This window comes from Cyclopterus lumpus, chromosome 19, assembly GCF_009769545.1.
Source record: "Cyclopterus lumpus isolate fCycLum1 chromosome 19, fCycLum1.pri, whole genome shotgun sequence".
Classification (NCBI taxonomy): Eukaryota; Metazoa; Chordata; class Actinopteri; order Perciformes; family Cyclopteridae; genus Cyclopterus; species Cyclopterus lumpus.
Window position 1 is genome coordinate 10203000 of NC_046984.1, and position 18676 is coordinate 10221675.

Below are 18676 nucleotides of genomic sequence, written 5' to 3' on the forward strand. Positions count from 1 at the left end.
ATTTTATTTTATTGTTCATTTAATTCTAAAGCGCTATGATATCTCAGCCTACCTAACTTTGAGTGTTTTAATTTCATCTCACAATTACTGACTATTTGCAACATTTCAGAAATGCCAAATTGCATAGTGGATGTTTGCTTTTTTTTCGGTGGGTACATAAAAAGCTAAAATGACAGGGAGCATTATGTCATTTGACAGGATGAATAAGTCCTGCTTACGTGAATAGCTAAATCATTTCGTAAACGTGCTTATTTGCTTAGTAGTTTAGCTTCGGTTAGCATGAAGACAAGAAAGTGAATAAGCGTATTTGCAAAATTTTGGAAGAAATTAATTTGAAACTATATATAATTCACAGAAACTATTGAATAATACATAACGTGAAAGTATTTCAAGTTTAATGTAATGCACTTTGAAACATTATGATTAATTGGACACAGATGTTTGTCCATTGTTTCTGTGTTTGATATATATTTTTTCGCAGACTTCATACACACTGAAAGCAGTAGGTACAGCTATCATTGAGAGGAAATTGTGAAGATGGAATACGATAAAGGGGAGTGACAGACGGGACTGATAAGTTCAACAGTTTTCCTTTGCACCCACAAACACACATAAATAAACTCAAAACAGGATTTAGATTGAAAAAAAAGACTGAACAACTCTCCCTCAAAAGAAACAAGGGAACAAACAGGTTCTATCAAGATGTGAAGGGGACGTATTGAGAACACAGTCCGTCCATCCCAGGATTCTCAAAAGGTAGCTTTTTGTAGCTCGGCTGAGTGTAACATTTTATCATCAAAGGGACATTTTATTTATTTGCTCTTGTCCTTTTTCTTCTTCTCTGTGCCTCTCCAGCTTTTAGCATCCGACGGAGTCCAGCAGAGCGTTCCGGTTACCGTGGTGATAACAGTGTTGGATGCTAACGATAACACTCCTACTTTTGCGAATGTCTCTTACGATGTCAACCTGTTTACTGATATGATGCCTGGAGAAACTGTGCTACAGGTACGCACTGCTAAACGCACACTATGTATTAATAACAGTTCCGATGCGTGTACTGTTTGCAATATAAATATTACACTTCATATGGATGCTGAGTGTTTAGACACCCTTTGCGTGTTTGTGTATCTCACCCAGCTGGCGGCAGTCGACTCCGATGCAGGTCCCAACGGTCAGGTCACTTACCGGATCTTAGCTGGTGACCAGGGACATTTTCTTATTGGCAAAAGGTAAACATATCACCTGCATTGTCATATTATGAACATGTTTATTTCATAACAATACCACTTACGTTTGTAATGTAAATATGAAGCTCCCACTAGCCATCAATAAGATTAGCTTAACATTGAGACTGAAAACAGGTGGAAAGTGATCGCCTGGCTCTGTCCAAAGCTAAGAAAACAACACGTTCCAGCACCACCAAAGGCTTGTGTACACAGGAGGTGTTTCAGATGCTCTCTTCAGTCATCTTTCTCACACGCGTCTGGCAGAACGGCAACGCTGATAATAATAAATACAGAATGGGTAACAGCTCACATTTAACTCTCCGTATTATTGTGTGACCCCAACCCGAAGCCTAATTTTTACGTTTCAAGTCCATTTTCTTCCGTTTTTAGGTGCACAGTGGTTGAGCGCTGCCAAAACACGTATGATCTACACTCACGGGCAAATTAAGAAGAGGAGTGTGCGGCTTTTGCAGCCGCTAAACCTATGCAAACAGGATAAAAAAGAAACCGTGTAATGCTAAAAGCACCCTCAAAGGGTGAAATGGATCACTCGCTGTGTCGCGAAGCAAATAGTGTCTCGGTGCTCCTTTTGCTATTTGTCCATATTTAAATAAGGTTATATGCATGCATTTAGCAGGAAATCCCCTTTTTATGTAAATGGACCTCATTGCAAAAAAAGTCTGATTCACAAATATCGACACTAATAGTCACGTGCAGTTACAGTGAAGTGCTGGGTGTTCAGAGAGTTGGGGGTAACTAAAGCACTTGACGGGTATAAGGGGTGTCCGCTCAAACTCGTTCATATTGGGATGCAGTTACAGTTTTGTAATGACAAATAAATAACTCTGCTAAATTACTTTTTTGGGAAAATACAGGACAAAAAAAAAGGGAATTTTTCAAATCTTTTGTGAACCGGATATTGCGACGGAGCAGATGGTGCACACTTCACTGATGGAGGACACGCGCTGTGTAAAGATTGTGTGAAGTGCATGTATTACCATCACTTCATCGCATTCTTAGTGATGTAATGAATGAATTTCTTTTCACAGCACCGGGGTTATTACTGTGGCACCAAGTGTTGAGCTCACTGTTGGGTGGAATTACGCTTTGACCGTAGAAGGCATGGACAATGGGCCTGTACCGCAGAGGAGGTAAGAGGTTCTCTTATACTTATCAGTCTTTTACTCCATCTGTCTCGAGTTGAGGCTTGAAAGGTCATCCGCTTTCCAGAGCTTTCACACTCTTTCTCAAACTTTCTCTGCCATTCTCTTCATCGGTTCACCCATTTGAGGTGAGCCGTTTTCCTTTTTTTGAGATGCATCATGAATTCTGTTTTTATTATTGGAAAATGGCAACAAAAAAAGCGTCTAAGAGAAGGACAATCGATAAGACAAATGTTTGAATGAAAGAATAAAAAACGGAGAAGAGTACAACAGAATGAAAAGTATTGAATGCCTCACTGCTAGTTACCCTCTTCTTGAGAAACAAACTGAAAATTATAGGCTACTTTCTGCATTTCAGAGAAGGGACAATTTTCAGCAAATGCAGGCATACGATATCTGTAATAAATGCCACAGATGGTAAAAGATGCATCATGTAATGACATCTAGGTTTGCTGCATTCTAAAGGATAAGGACTGACTTGATAAGGTTTTATCCCCCTGCCTTCTGTTTTCCATCTCCTGCCCGTCATTTTCTCCTCCATTTCAGAACTCACAAACTCAGGCTATTCCCCAACTCGGGTTATTTCATGGAAAATGCAGCTGCTGCCAATATTTTTTAGCTCTGTGTGTATTGATTAGGTAGCAAAGTCTGGCAGAGACCTGATGAATTTACTGTGCAATACCAATAGAGAAGCAAGTCCAGCCATTGAACCGTTCGGCCACTTGAACACGGCCTTTGTACAGATTGATGGAGCCGTTTCACTGCGCCACGCTTTGACATAAGAAGCATAGGTGAACAAGGCCATGCGCTTTTGTAGGTTGCAGAGGAAAAAGTAGCTCACGACCTTTGATGCACAATGTCCCTCATTTTCATTTTCCTCACAGTTTTCTTGTCTTCTTACTTATCATATAATAAAGAAACACCATAAGGATAAAATAGGCATTAATGAAAACAAAAAGTCATAAACAGCCACAGTACCGCTCCAGCATGAGCAACAGCCTGTGGTTTGCTGATACTCAAAGCACACTTGGGTGAAGTTATTTTTGTTTTGCGCTTTGGAATTCTCCACAAACGGCTAAAAAAGCTCCTCAAACAAGAGGCACCAAACACAAACAGCACTACAGACACACAGGAATATTTAATAACGACTTTTGTTTGAGGAAAAGGCAAAAAGTACACGATCGCTTTAATTTGTGCTGCCTGCGGCCAATTTTATTCAACTCACCTGGTTACATTTTGGAATATGGGAAAGCTATATGAATGTTTTGCATATGTCTGTGTGTTTATCAGCATGTACCTCCTCTGTGAGTATTTTCTAACTCCACACTGAACGTGTCGCTGCATAATGTGCTGGTCAAATTGTTTAGAGACCTGCAATGCCGAAGCTGACAAATGTCACTCCCATAACAGTGTCGGACTCCCAATGGACAGTAAAAAAAAAAAAGTATGATTCTACAGAATCAGACATGTTTCTTGTTCTTTATGCCACGCATTTTTATTCCTCGTCACAACCTAGTGCCTATACATCTATGTTACCCACAATGCAACGTGAGCCGTACATACCATACCATAAGTAGAGGCGAGGAGTGGGCTACAGAGGTGTGGTAAGCTCCATTCTGTCTAACTCCACCCCCCGAAGATTTTTTTATTTTCAAACTAGTACTCAAAGGTCACTTGCTGCTGTGCCCAAAGGTTTTTCAGATTCAAGCGCTCACACATACAGCCGATTGTTCGCAGTATAAAGCCCGGATGTTTGGATCCTTTGGATCTCTAATGAAAACTAATAATTAAATGCTCTAACTAATAATTCCAACACTCAAAGCTCCGTAAATTGACTGTTGGGCTGTTGTCCTCAGATCTACCCAAACTGAATCAATCTTGTCCAATACATCAATCCAGTTTCATAAAACAGATGGTGTGTAAATTATCACCATGGCTTACTTTCAGCATATCTGTATTAGAAAATGATTTATTTCTCACAAATGCAATGTATTGCTCTCTCCAACAATGTTTATCAGTCATAAAAACTGAAATTGTCTTCAACATGGCTCCAGCTGTGTAGTTGCCAGATCAATACAGAATGTGAACCACTCCAGATTGAGGTTGTTCCAGTGATTGGCCCACAGATTGGCCCCAAATTTCCCCAGACCCAAGTTTATCTCAGCTGAAAACATAACCCACATAGCAAATCAATATCCATGTCTGCTACCTGATTTGTTAAAACTATGGGTCAGGACCCAGAATGAGCCCTGTGTCCTCTTCCTCGCGGGCACCAACAAGACATGAGTGACAGTTTTTGAAATGACTTTGGATCTTAGCTTGTGAGTACTACATCTCCATGTTAGGGGGCTGGGACTGTTGAAGAACCCTTGAGATACATGTTTCATTCAGATTAGAAGTGCTTTTCCTTGGCCTACATAGATGCACCCCAAAATACTGAAAACTGCGAATGCTTAGGGGTCTCATTTATACTTTCATCAAACTGCAGGGTAAGAGAGAAAGAGGGCATCACCAGAGAGAACAGATCAGACAGGATAAGATGTGAGATAAATAGCTAGATAGAGGTCAGGATAAATAAGCCATTTTGCAATGTACCGTAAGAGGCATATAGGAATAAAGTGGTACAAAGTCATTGTTTTGCAAGTTGCAAGCAGTGTTGAGCAAGTTACTTTAAAGGAGGAACAATTTACACAATACATGTTACTGACTCAGCTCTTTCAAAGACCCCTTAAATAACTCAACATCCTTGACACCCACAGGACACATGTGAGAACTTGGAAATTAAACTCAATAGTTCAACAAGTATCCAGCTTGCAGTTTGGAAGTATTATTTATATTACCGTAAATGTTTAGCTCAATTTTTAAATTGCTCTATTAAACAAACAAAATACTGCATTGCTGAAAGGCGTTACGAAGCAAGAGATTATTGCCCAACCCTGGCCTCCAATAGATCACAAGCTTGGCACTGAAGCCCCAAGTCAACACCGATGACTCATTACATGCACTTGACCAAGTGTAATCCAAAATGTATGTCAACAGATCAATAGCAGTGGTAGTAATAGTAGAAGTATTGGTAATAATGGTGCCACTTCTACTACTGTTGAGACCATTGCAGTTACAGCAATCATGTAAATGGTTTTATTATCAGCAGCAACATTAAGCTGCTGCTTACCAAGCAGCCAGTTGATTTATTGTGCATTTGTTGTGCAACTCAACGTGTGTAGGTTTGTGTTTGTGATACATAGTTTTATCTCGCCATGGCTATGAAATTGATAATGCATTTTAAATAGGAAAAAAGTGTGCATTGGTAGACAAAATAGTTTTGGAGTGGAAAGAGAGGGCAAAAAATAGCTACAGTGGAAACCCACGACTGAATAATCTCCAGTCTCTCAGTTGTTTTTCATCAATAATGCCGTCTGAATTGTTTGAATAAAAAAAAAAACGGTTATTCTCTCTCTCTGGTAGCTTTCTATTTTCCAGCCTTTATCGTTTTTTTTATTTATTTATTGTTCTGAACGTAAACAGATTTCGTGGGCTATTGTTTAGACCCGAGGTTCTTTGGCTTTTTCAGTCGATGATCCAGTTTGAGTGGAGTTAATCTCCCCCTGCTGAATCCAGCTCTCTTGCCAAGTGGGAACACAAACTAAATCCCTGCAGTTTCTTACCCTAAAATTCAGGGTGAGTGAAACTGGGAAATGGGAGAAATTGGTCTTTTTCCAAACGGCTAATTAAGATGTGTTACTAAGGACCGATTTAAAAGACATGTATGGGTGGAGTCTCTCTTCCTAATTCATCCACAAGAGTTTCAGTGAGCCACTGTTACTTTTTATGAGAGCTATGCTGCATCAGAAACTCAACACTTTGTTTGATAAAGGAGAGGAAAATTATTCAGTGTCTAAATCCATAAACCTCGCTGACCATTTAATGCAAACTCATACTGTGCTGCCAAACTCAAACCTTTTGAGTTCCAGTCCAGAAATCTTCTAAGATGCCAAACCATAGAAATGTATACCGATATATATATATATATATATATATATATATATATATATATATATATATATATATATATATATATATATATATATATATATATATATATATATATATATTAAGTCGGGCTGCACGGTGGTGTAGTGGCTAGCACTGTCGCCTCACAGCAAGAGGGCCGTGGGTTCGATTCCCGGTCGGAGCGGTCCTTCTGTGTGGAGTTTGCATGTTCTCCCCGTGGCAGCGTGGGTTCTCTCCGGGCTCTCCGGCTTCCTCCCACAGTCCAAAGACATGCTGCAGGTTAATTGATCTCTAAATTGCCCATAGGTGTGAATGTGAGAGTGAATGGTTGTATGTCCCTACATGTGCCCTCGATGGACTGGCGGCCTGTCCAGGGTGTCCCCTGCCTTCGCCCTATGTCAGCTGGGATAGGCTCCAGTGCCCCCGCGACCCTAATGAGGATAAGCGGTATTGAAAATGGATGGATGGATGGATGGATGGATATATTAAGTCTAGAAAAGTCCCAGGGGATGGCCGTTGATGCCTTTTTTAAAGAAAACAATATGTCTTGAATATTAAACTTAATTTAAACATAGCTTCTAAGAAGAGTTTGAACAAGCTGATAAACGCTGCACACAGTTCAGTCTACACTGTTACTGAGTTCAATATGATTATTTACCCAACTTACTAACCATGAAAAAGGCTGCAACTGTATGTTCAGGTGGTTTTGATATAATAATATGGATATTTTATTTAATACATTGTACTTTTTTTTTTTTATATATATATATATAATTCCCTCTTGAAACATTTAAATCAAATGTTCAACACAATCAAACACTTTTTCTTTTCTGTTGGTTTCCACAATGGGCCGAACTGGGAGTGTTTCGGAGCACCAGAATCCCAAAAGACAACCTCTCATTTTTGCTGCGCCAGGCGTGGACACTCTGTTTCGCGCCGCCTTGGTTCTGCTTCTCTTGTGCCTCCCTTCCCTCCAGTGGGCCCAGCAACGCGGCCTGGGTCTCCGACAGCGTGGTGTTGGTTCCCAGCGGGGAAACCATGGAGCAGCGAGGCAAAGCTCTGCTCCTGACTGTAGCAGGAGCCACTTCTGCCGGTCACGGAGCTTTCTAATTCCACTGGAGCTTTAGTTTGTCCGCGGTGGGAAGGTCACTGCCGGAGTCTGAGCTGCAGGAGTTCCTGCTGAACCTGCGGGATTTCGTCCTGCTCTTGCATGGAATCCGACCCGATGTAACCGATGACAATCATTGAGAATAACTACGTACAAATAGAAAGTCTTCTTGCTGATGGTTTTTGTCTACTAATGTAGGTCATTTCGAGGCGTCAGTATTAATTTGAGACTGTTTCATAACCTGTTGAAAGTTCCTCACAGTATCTTCAAGATTCTGAAGGAATAATAGAAGATAGTGTCACTCTACACACACACACACACACGCTGTTATTAAAATGAATGAATAGAAAGATGAATCGGCCTCTACGCAAATGAATCATTGAAATGGTAGGATGAGTTTGTCAAAATGCACGATGAAAACTTTAAGCTCTGCAAAATGACTAGAAGAGCGCTGTCCAGACTCTTTGTCACTCGCAATGGTGTTGCCTTCTCGCTCTTATCACACAGCATGACATGCAAAGAAACAAACTGTCCAGCCACTCTTCAGTTAAATGAAAGACCATTCACCATCCCTGACACTGAGTTTTTTACCCACGATCCTCTTGTGCTGCCCTCCAGCTCTTCTCTTCCACCTTTTCTCCTCATATCCCTCGATAACATTTCTCTGCTACTATTCCTCTGTTATCTCTCTTCTCTCTTACAGGCTGCGTCTCTATCTGTGTTTGTAATCTCTCCATTTGGCTTTACCACATTCTCTTTCTCATCATTCTCTCTCTCTCCCTCTTTAGATCCTCCATTACTACAGTCTATATCGAAGTTTTGCCTCCAAACAACCAGAGCCCCCCACGTTTCCTCCGACAACAATACAATCTGGAGATCAGCGAAGCTATGAGGACTGGAGCTACACTGCTTAATCTGCAGGTACACTCTTGCTATCTCTCTCTCTCTCACACACACACACACACACACACACACACACACACACACACACACACACACAATGTCCCAGTTGTTGTCACCTCCACAGTTCCTTGCAGATGAAGTCAATTAGCTTGTTTTTAACTGGATGTAGTTATACATATTGTTCATATTAAATTGTTACTTCGTTGCAATTATCTTTTCACACAATTGAACCTTTGGTGTTGTTATTGATATTGTTTTTTAAATCAAAATGTAATCAAAAAATGTTCATATGAATTGAGCTCTAATCTTTCTACATACTATGCAACTGCAACCTCTTTTAAAATCATAGGAATAAGATGTGTGTAAATGTGTGTTTGTGTCATCGTTTACTTCTGAAGGCAGTGGATCGTGAGAGGGACCCCATCACATACACGATCCTCAGCGGAGACGGCGTTGGACATTTTGCTCTACAGCAAAAGTAAAGTACCCGCTTTCTTATTTGTGTATTCGTAATGTGATGTGCATACCGTGCAACCATGGCAATATAACATAAGTGCGTGTGTGTGTGTGTGTGTGTGAAAGTAGTCTAAATGATATCATACAGGGCTCAGGCTCAACTAAGGGCTTCTCATAAACACACCCATACACTCCTCCACACACACACAACCACTCTTTGGGCTTTTGTTGTATTTATTCATTTATTGCACATTAAAAATGCATTTTCTTATGCGGGGGGTGGGGAGATCCTATCTGTTTTCCTTGAGGGAGGAGACAAGAGAGAATCAAAGTATAGAGTGGTGAAAGACTGGAAGAGATGGGGAAGAAAACAGAGAGAGAAAGAGAGCAAGAGATAAGAGAGAAGGGAAAGGACAAAGTGAAAGATGGACAAAATGTTAGAGAGCGCTCAGAAGGAAACGATAAACGATGATGAGAGACAAATGAGGACTTGAATGAAAGAAAAGGACTACGTAAAGAAGTCCCCTGCACAGTTATTCAGAAGAAGGTAGATCAAAAGGAATGGGCTTTGATTTCTGCGTTCTGGTATCTGATGGGTTCAGTTGGACATTGTGAAATTTGGAGAATTTTTTACTGCATCCTATGCAAACATGGGCTGTGCATGTTGCACTTGTGCAGTGATTCTTTATTGCTTTTGTGCTGACTTGGGCTCAGTTTAATTATTTCAGTGCATGAGGGAGAGCACACAAACACGTCTAGTATTGGAGGAACCCAAACTAATGGCCAAAAGATTCAGATTAGTTTAATACAGAACTAAACGGACAATGATCAGTGATGAGCTTTTAGGAGGTTTATCACCATTCGTTCATGAATACATTTGAATTATCCTGGGTTCATCTTGAACAATGGGATTTTGTCAAAGCAGATGTTTTGTTGGAGAGCAGCAGGCATCTGAATAAAGTGTGTCAAAATGTGTGGCGTGAATGGGAACATTTAAATGTGTGTGTATGTAGTACTTTGGTTTCCATAAATTATCCATAAAAATACAGAAAAGGTTTTGTAGTGTGTTTGAAAAAAAAAGAAAAAAAAGAAACACAGCTTCCTATCTTTGCCTCTGCACCAACACACACACACACACACACACACACACACACACATACTGTCAATATTTGGAGAAAAGTGCATTGCATTTCTTAAAGTAGCTTAAACTAAAAACACTTCAATCATTATGTAAATCCTTAGTTGGCAAGTCAATGGTGTCGTCAATCAGGCCGACATCAAAGCTTTCTGCTGGTTTTGATTGGTCAGAATTATCAAGCTGCAATGAAGCAGTTCTTCTAGTTTTTCAGTGTACTTGTAGAGTTGACTTTGACTTATGCATTAATCATTTGCCCTTAAATCTGACTTTTATCTCTTTCCTTCGTTTAAGACATTTTTTATTGCAGAATTGTACTCAATGAACTTGAGTTTGAGATTATATGATGATTATAAGTGAACCATACTGATAATTAACATTCATTTCTGAAAAGAAATATTCAAGGGGCCGGTTAGTGGTTTCTCACCTTTTATACTTGATTTATTTCATCATACATATGATTATAATACACATCTACCAATAAATCAATGTCATGATGTTGTAAGAGCTTTTTTACATCACCATTGATCAATAGAATATAGTAAAGCTTATATTTAATGTGTAATTAATCAGTATTTATATTCACAAGATCTTACTCTAGGTTTTAAGTATTTTGCATATAAACTTTACATTTTACCCAGCAGGGCATCCCTTAATATCACTGTGGGTGAGGTGATAGGCATGAGGTATCATCTGCATCAGTAAAGTACCCATAATGTTTTTAAGCAGTGGTTATTAATGTTTGCAATTTTCTGAATAATGTTCTCTCCAAAGTGGTGTCTTTGAAAGTAAATAAGTGTCCAAATGTGCCCCTTGATCCAGAGTTAGCATAGAAACTACTTAGGAAAGCCTGGAAGTATCCGCATGAGAATGATTAACATGGTTTGCAATCAATTGAACTGAAACTACAGCAAAGTATTTTGTTCAGTTTTGTTCTCTCCGTTTGGTCCTGTGTTTTGTATTTCACTTTTATTGTTCTAATTCATTGTTAAGCTCATGCCTAGAGGGTTAACAGGACTCTCTGTGTGTTCTTACTCCAGTTCAGGGTATTTGGTGCTGGACAAGCCTCTGGACCGGGAGTCAGTGGGTTATTATAACCTGGTGGTCACAGCCTCAGACGGACACCCAGATGGGGTAAGAAACTGAGCTCCTCCCCACAGATATTAATTTATCTCAGGGCACAAATAGAGACATTACGACCTTTCACACTCTCATTCACACCTACGGGCAATTTTAGAGTCTCCACTTAACTTAAGATGCAAGTCTTTGGACTGTGGGTGGAAGCCGGAGAACCCGGAGGGAACCCACACTGCCACGGGGAGAACGCGCAAAACTCAACACAGAAGGACCGCCTGGGATCGGTCAACGAACCCGGGCCTCTCTTGCTGTGAGGTGACACTGCTGGCCACTGCACCCACCGTGCAGCCCCATAATAACAATCCCAATAAAAATATAAATATCTATTTTTAAACTAATAAGGACACTTAATAATAAAAAATATTTGCAAAAGAGTCCCATCTGGCCTTCACAACTTTAACAGATGTGATGGAGAAGACCTTGTAGTCTAAGGTCATCTTATTTAGCGTTCTGTTGTACTTCCCGTTGCAAAGAGATGGCGAACTCGAGGCTTTAGATCTGCATTTCACAAATTAGTGGGTGACGTCACAAGATCTGTGGAAGAACCTTAAAATCACTTTATCAGATGGTCACCAGTTATGACTCAAGTACAAACAAGTTGCACAAAGTGCTATTTTCCAACTGCAATTGACAAGAGGAGATTTTTTTTTTAAAATCTTAATTGTTTTTACATTTCAGTGGAGGTGAGAACTTGAACATCCAGAAAAAGCTGCTGCACATTTTCACACAAACTATTAGCTAGTGTGGAAAAAACATTTCAATCAATAAAATGGCCACAACAATTCTAAAAAGAGCTATTTAGTAAAGATGGAGTGTGTGCCCTTCCTCACTTACTTAATTGATTACAGGTCATCAGAGTCGCTCTCTCCATCACTCTCTGTTTGTGTTGTTCTCGTCTTTCCTCTTTGAAAAGTCAACTCTTCAATTGCTCTCACATGAAAGTCAGATGAAGACATTGGATGGAGCCCCACTACCCTGCGCTCCCTCGTTCCTCCTTCTCTACTCCTCTGGCTTTCAACAATATCCCTTTATAGCTTATCTTCTCCTCCTTATCATCCATCTATTAGTCTAGCATTAAAAGACATTTGTCTTCTTGACTCCTCTTCACCGACACCCCTCCCCGACATGTCAAGTAAAGCAAAAGGTAAAGTTTGAGGTCCCTCTGAGGAGAGAAAATGCTGATTTGAATACTCTGACCTTCTCTCACCGACAGCCTCGCACACAACAAGGGAGAGAACAAGTGGGAGGAATTCAGAGCGAGTGAGGCAGGAAGAGAGATGTGAGAGGTGTTCAGGGGGCTCTTATCACCTTAACAATTGTACTGTATGTTAATATGCAATTATGTAAAGGTGTCTTGACACATAGACACTCACAGACATGCACACATATACTTAGTCAATTGCTCTCTGGGCCATGGTAATTAGTGCATTATCTTTGTGCCGCAAAGGTCTTTTAGTCAGAAAATGGCTAAAAGTAGTTTGGATTTTTCTGCTTGACACTCCATTATATTTTTGAACAAGAGGAAAAATGAGAGAGACGGTGCTTGAGAAAGGAACGGTGTGAGCAACACAGAGAGACAGAAGGGAAGACAAGCAACGAAAGAAATAGAAAAGGGAGAATAAAAGATTGGGGTGTAGTCGCCTCATAGGGGCCCATTAATCAGCATCACTCGAAAGGCCTTGAGTTGTCTTCCTATGCGTGCACACGCACACACACATACGCACAGGTCTGTGTCCCCTATTATTAAATGTCCCGTTGTGAGAGTGTCAGACTACAAAGTGCCTAATTGGCTATTTGGCCAGTGAATCCATCATACTGCCACAGATTGAGGGCCCTACAAGCCGGTGTAGTAATACAGCTCCACCGTAAGGGCACCGAGCAACCGGATGCAACTTTAACGTTGGTGCAGGACAGTGTGCTGTTGTATGAATATGTATGGGAATCGGCTCATATTTCCACCATTAATTACTATTAGAAGCTACATTCTTGAAGGTAAAAGGCGGATGTTTTTACATTTTCTGAACAAATCTGATGAAAATACCAAAAGATGACATGTAAATAGTTCTTACAATACCTTATGTGGTACTCAAAACCAAGCCCCTTCATTCCTATTGAAGACATAATTATTTCATTTTACTCAGAGACAATGACGCACAGTCTAGACTGGTCTAAGGAGGTTTGGATGTTTGAGGGAGCCGTGGCAACAAACAGCATTGTCAATAGCATAGCATGCAGCCGGGAAATGGTGAGATGTGTACGATTGTAATGGCTGTGCTGTACAGCTAGAGGAATATGATTGGACGTTACTCGTCAGCTGGCAGCCAAACAGCTTGAAAATGAGCCTCCGAATGTGAAGCATAAATGAAACAGCTGGATCGCAGTGTATAGCAACCATTGAAATGAGGGAACATGTGACCCATTGCGACAATGTGGCCTCAATGTGTGCGATACTCTTTGGAAAATGGAGGTCTTTGGCACAAAGGAATACTTTTCACTTGGATCAATTCATTGTGGATTCATTTTCTCAAGCAATGAGTAAAATAGTCCCTGCTGTGTCTTTTAATTGAAACCACACAGAGAAAGCACAGCAGTGGAGGGGGAAACATGCCCTGGGTTTGTGAAAAAGTGTTTAAGCTTGCAGACATCAGTGGTTTCCCATCTTTCACAAGTGGTTGCTGAGGAACTGTCAAGACAGGCAGAAAGTGAGACTAGAATAAAGCCCACACTTTCAACTCAAAAGGGGATTCATCCACAGCACTACACTGTTTAAGCTTTTACTACTCTCCGCTCTACCACAGGATGCTAATGTAAAACCCTCACAGACGGCTACTGCCATGAAAAGTTATATAAACATGTAATACTTGATACGTTTCTCTTTAAGTTACAACGCATCGTAAAGAATACATCTGAAACCTTAAAGGCACAGCGCGTATGGACTGTAGGTTGCGTCAAAAGTTAGCCCCGCCTCCCCAGCTCTTCCAGGGTTACGGCACTTGGCCTTAATATCAGCAAGATAATAAACTCTGAGCTGCAGGTTATCGGAAAAATGATTTGCTGAGAGTCCCCTATGCAAAATGAAGCTTACTGCGTTTCCTTCTCTCTAATTGTGTGTGTGTGTGTGTGTGTGTGTGTTTGTGTGTGTGTGTTCCAGCGCTGCTCTCAACCTTCCTGTTCATTATAGCTCATTCTGCTTTACATATATTGGCATTCGGATAAACAGTTTTGTCAACTGTGAGCTCTTAACCTCAAATTATTTGCATCACTGTGTGCCCTGCAAACCTCAATAGTCAGTTTTCTGTGATGGTCACTTTCCCACACACGCACGCACACACACACACACACACACACACACACACACACACACACACACACACACACACTGCATTCTCTTTTTCCATCCCATTGTTGTGAATCGGTTACCTCTACCTTATTTTCCACTTCCTCCCAGTTCCCATCTTTAAAAGTAAAATCGTTGCTCTCTCTCTCTCACTCTTTCACTCTCTTTCACTCTCTCTCTCTTTCTCTCTCCCTCTCTTTTCTGCTCTTATGAAAGCCAAATTAAGAAATTAGTGACCTCTTACTCTCTCTTTCCTTGTCCCCTGCGCTCACTCTGTAACATTTATTATACTTTTGCTATTGGTTGCAAAACAGTGAGAATTGGTGACATTAACTGTCTCTTTACTTTTTATGAATCCAAACTTTCACAAACATGCTCTCATGCCTCAGGTGATCAGCTAAGTGTTCTAACTTTTGGAAACCAAGAAAAACGTATTATACAAGTTGAGTTGCCTTTTCCAAAATCACAGAAGTAAGAAGTATTCTTTCTTTGACCCTTAGCTATCCTTCTTAAGTAATTTTCACACGTATTTCTTAATTATGCATGTTTTAACACAAATCCCTTTTAACATGCCAACAAAGTGCAAAGTGGACAATTGGTGATCAGAGTTAGAAGCACAAAAAGATGAAACATCAGGACCAGAGTGCAGCCAATTAGCGAGAAAAAAGGGATCTTTTTGTTACATTACGAGCTGTAAGAGGGGCAAAAATAGACTAAACTGATCAAATAAAACCTCTGTGAAATTGGAAGATGAATTCATCAAAGTTACGATGCTCGAAAAAATATGTTTAATGGAATTCAAATTTTGTTTATGCGTGTGTAGACCTCCACTGTGACGGTGAGCGTCGTGGTGACAGATGTTAACGACAATGACCCGCGGTTCGATTCTTCACTGCCAGTGAACCTCACTGTCATCGAAGAGCAGGACCACGCCTATGTTGGACAGGTCAAGGTAGGACGATGCACACAAAACGCACACACGCTCCACTCCCTCACCTCACTGCTCACTACAGGTTCTTAGCTTAGTGGTGGCGATTGACATGTTTGAAACTCTTTTTGTTATTGTGGCACAGATCATCATGTCTCACTGTAAGCGATCCAGACATCAGGAGCTTGAGAGCTTGAGAGAAAGACATAATTACTTTACCTATATCACTGCATGTCTTCTCCTTTACATTCCCTTACCACATACACATACATACAGAAGCACAGACACCACACACAGATTCACAGCGGCTCTAATTAAGTTCTAAAAGATTAGTTATAATCTTCAACAATGGGGACCAGTGATCACTCACATAACTCTGGCAGCTTTGTAATTAGGACTGTCTGTTAGTTTACCCGGAGAACTCAGTGTGTGTGTGTGTGTGTGTGCTTTTTTGTAAGTGGACAGGATGCAAGGACTTGAGAGAATGGTGTGTGAGGAGGGTGTCCATGTCCGTAATTTGTCCTATAAAAATTCCACCGCAATCTTTTTTGCCAAACACCGGTCATGTGATATCTTTTGTCCGGTGGGAATTGGCATCTCTGTGATTTGAGGTTGTCTTTTTGTTTTCCTTTGTCTTCCTCTTCTGGTGGCTGCTTTTGCAAATATATATTCAAGTTGTACATTTTCTTTGTGAATATTATATTAACATAATTAGGCCGACATAACAAGATATATAATATTACATCTTTATATTATCTAGTATAATATTTTAATATCAGCGGGGTGTTAGCTTGGACATAGTATCCAGGGGATAAAGTTACTATGATCTTAACTCACACTACTCGATCCTATTGTCTGTGTGGAAAAAGCGGTAAATCAAGAACAAATATGAATTAAATGTATATTGAAAAAAAAAAAATCTGTACTATAATGTGAAATAAAAAATGTATTTAGCACATGTATAAGTAACATGATCTCTCCTCAGCACTGTGGGATGCATTTTCACCTACATCAGCACCCTTGCCTCCACGTTCCAGACCTAATATCTGACTCATGTATTCCACACACAAGGGGTCATGGGTAAATCTGACACTTTGATAGGCTCTGATCTTTAAAGGGGCTCTCCTGGTTGCATGCTTGCTTGGATTTGCTCCAAGCGTATATCATAGCCTTTATTCATCAGTGTCAGGGGGTCTTTGATCAGTCTGACACTTTACTTTTAAATGTTAATCATGCGTCTTTGGTTGAACACAACTCCTGAGATAAATATGTGGCCCATGTCTAGGACTTTGAACAAGTCTTACCTTTAACAGTTTTCAAAGTTAAATGCTCAATACTTTGTTTGAACAATTGGGTGCTATTCCAAACACGTAATCCCAACCATATCTTTAAAGTGGACATTTCCTTGCAAGCATTTAAAAGTTTAGGTTTTGCACAGACTTTTGGACATGTTCCAAATTCAACAACCCAAAACTCACCCGAATCTTTAGAGAGGGCCCTTAAAAGTGTTCCAATCCTGAACTTTCTACCTTTCAAGGACCCTTGGAAATTTTCCAAACCATAACAGATGTGGTGTGATCCCTCAGCGGGCTGTGCAAGGCACAACTCTGGGCCTCATTCCAAACCAGGGTCCCTACCTGTAGGTATTAATAAAGAGATTTCTGGAAAAATGAATGGACCTGACCTTGGTGTTCTGATGTGTGTGTCTTAGAGAGAGATGGAAAGAGGGGAGGAAGTGAGACATGCATGGGTGGCAGAGAGAAATGGGTGAGAGAGAGAGAGAGAGAGAGAGAGAGGAGATGACAGAGCAAAGGGAGTGTGGTTGCATTCTTAATCTTACTTGCATGAATTTGAGAAAGAGGTGAAAATGCATTGGAAAAAGGAAAGACTGGTTGAATTCAGAGAGAGGTCATTTGGCCATCGCAGAAGGGATTATAGTAGGTCAAAAATAATAAAGAACGGTGAACACTTAATTTGCATGATCTAGTGGCAGATAGAAGCAAAAGCTCCAGAAGTGATTAAATGCAATGTGACCTTGAAGCAGTGGACGAGGCTGCATCAAAGCAGCTGCAATGGCACCCAATGCACATGCTGTTTGGCTTCAAAGTCAAACATTTAATGTCAAGCTAGCTACCTCCCAAAGTGCCTCTTCATCAGTTTACAATTTGGTTTATCCCTCAACGTCAGCCATTTAAAAAAAATGCAAGCTTTCTCACAGTCCAGCACTTTTTTTTGCTGATTTTTACACCAATCAGTGAAATTGTGTGTCTGTTAGCTGGAATAAAACAAAAGTGGACTGTTGTTTGTTTACTCTCGACATCTTCTGTAAATGGCTTGGTGTAAGACTAGTTGTACATGTTGTATTCTTCCAGTCAGGGGTTTTAAATTATTGAATATCTTTGAAGAGAAAAAGCTATGGGAAGTAGGCTATACCGATCTTGCTTCAGACCGTTTACTCTTCACACTAATAATGTTGCCGACCATTTTATTAATTTACCGCTTTTCACTGGATTAAACAAATCCATTGAACCAATAGCTCATGACCATGATGACACATTAGTATGTTTTATCAGATGCAGAGCGATACTTACAGTGTGAAGGAATAAGACGCCGTGGCAGTGGTATCTAGTTGTAGTATCACAGCTGTGAACCAATCAGATTGCTTGATTTTAGTGATTTAGTTCATCCTAAAAAGCCACCATTAATGCTAAGAAGCTCAATTAACCAAATACAACTAAATGGATATGGAATGCAAGCTGTTTTGTTGTTATTACATTAACACATCAGCAATTACAGTTTATATATATTTTTTCCAAATGGTTTGCCTTGTGACAAAATGAAGAGATGTCTTCTTGCAACTCCTTAACAATAATCACGTATGTCTGACTGACCAGTTTCCCCAAAGATCATGTTTTGTTCCCTTTTTTTCTTTCACTATTTAGAGTGAATTCATTAATTAATTTAGGAAAAAGAAAGTATTAGTGTAGAGCCTGAAAAGTGTAGTAAAGTTCATTAGGTGACGCAACACCAAACTTTTGAAATGTAGTTCAGGTGGAGCACAACAATTACCTGATGGGAATTAATAGAGACTCAAATTCTGAAGCAATCCCACACACACACACACACACACACACACAGAGTTTCAGTTGCAGGTACTTCTATCACTGTATCTAGGGATGCAATTAGAAGTGGAGGTGAGAAAGTGTTGAAAAGACAAATGAACAGGTATGAGCACCCACACACAACAGGTAGAGCTAGTGATTGTAGAGATA

General features: G+C 40.2%; 1 protein-coding gene across 1 annotated transcript in view; it reads left to right on the forward strand.

Moving 5' to 3' along the window:
- LOC117748670 (protocadherin-15-like) overlaps positions 1 to 18676 on the forward strand; it is a 113567-nt gene that overhangs the window by 36710 nt on the left and 58181 nt on the right. Inside the window, exons 13-19 of the mRNA XM_034558647.1 lie at positions 856 to 1005; positions 1138 to 1229; positions 2276 to 2377; positions 8297 to 8429; positions 8810 to 8889; positions 11043 to 11136; positions 15300 to 15428. Coding sequence (XP_034414538.1) covers positions 856 to 1005; positions 1138 to 1229; positions 2276 to 2377; positions 8297 to 8429; positions 8810 to 8889; positions 11043 to 11136; positions 15300 to 15428 — 780 coding nt within the window. The remainder of the gene's footprint in view (positions 1 to 855; positions 1006 to 1137; positions 1230 to 2275; positions 2378 to 8296; positions 8430 to 8809; positions 8890 to 11042; positions 11137 to 15299; positions 15429 to 18676) is intronic.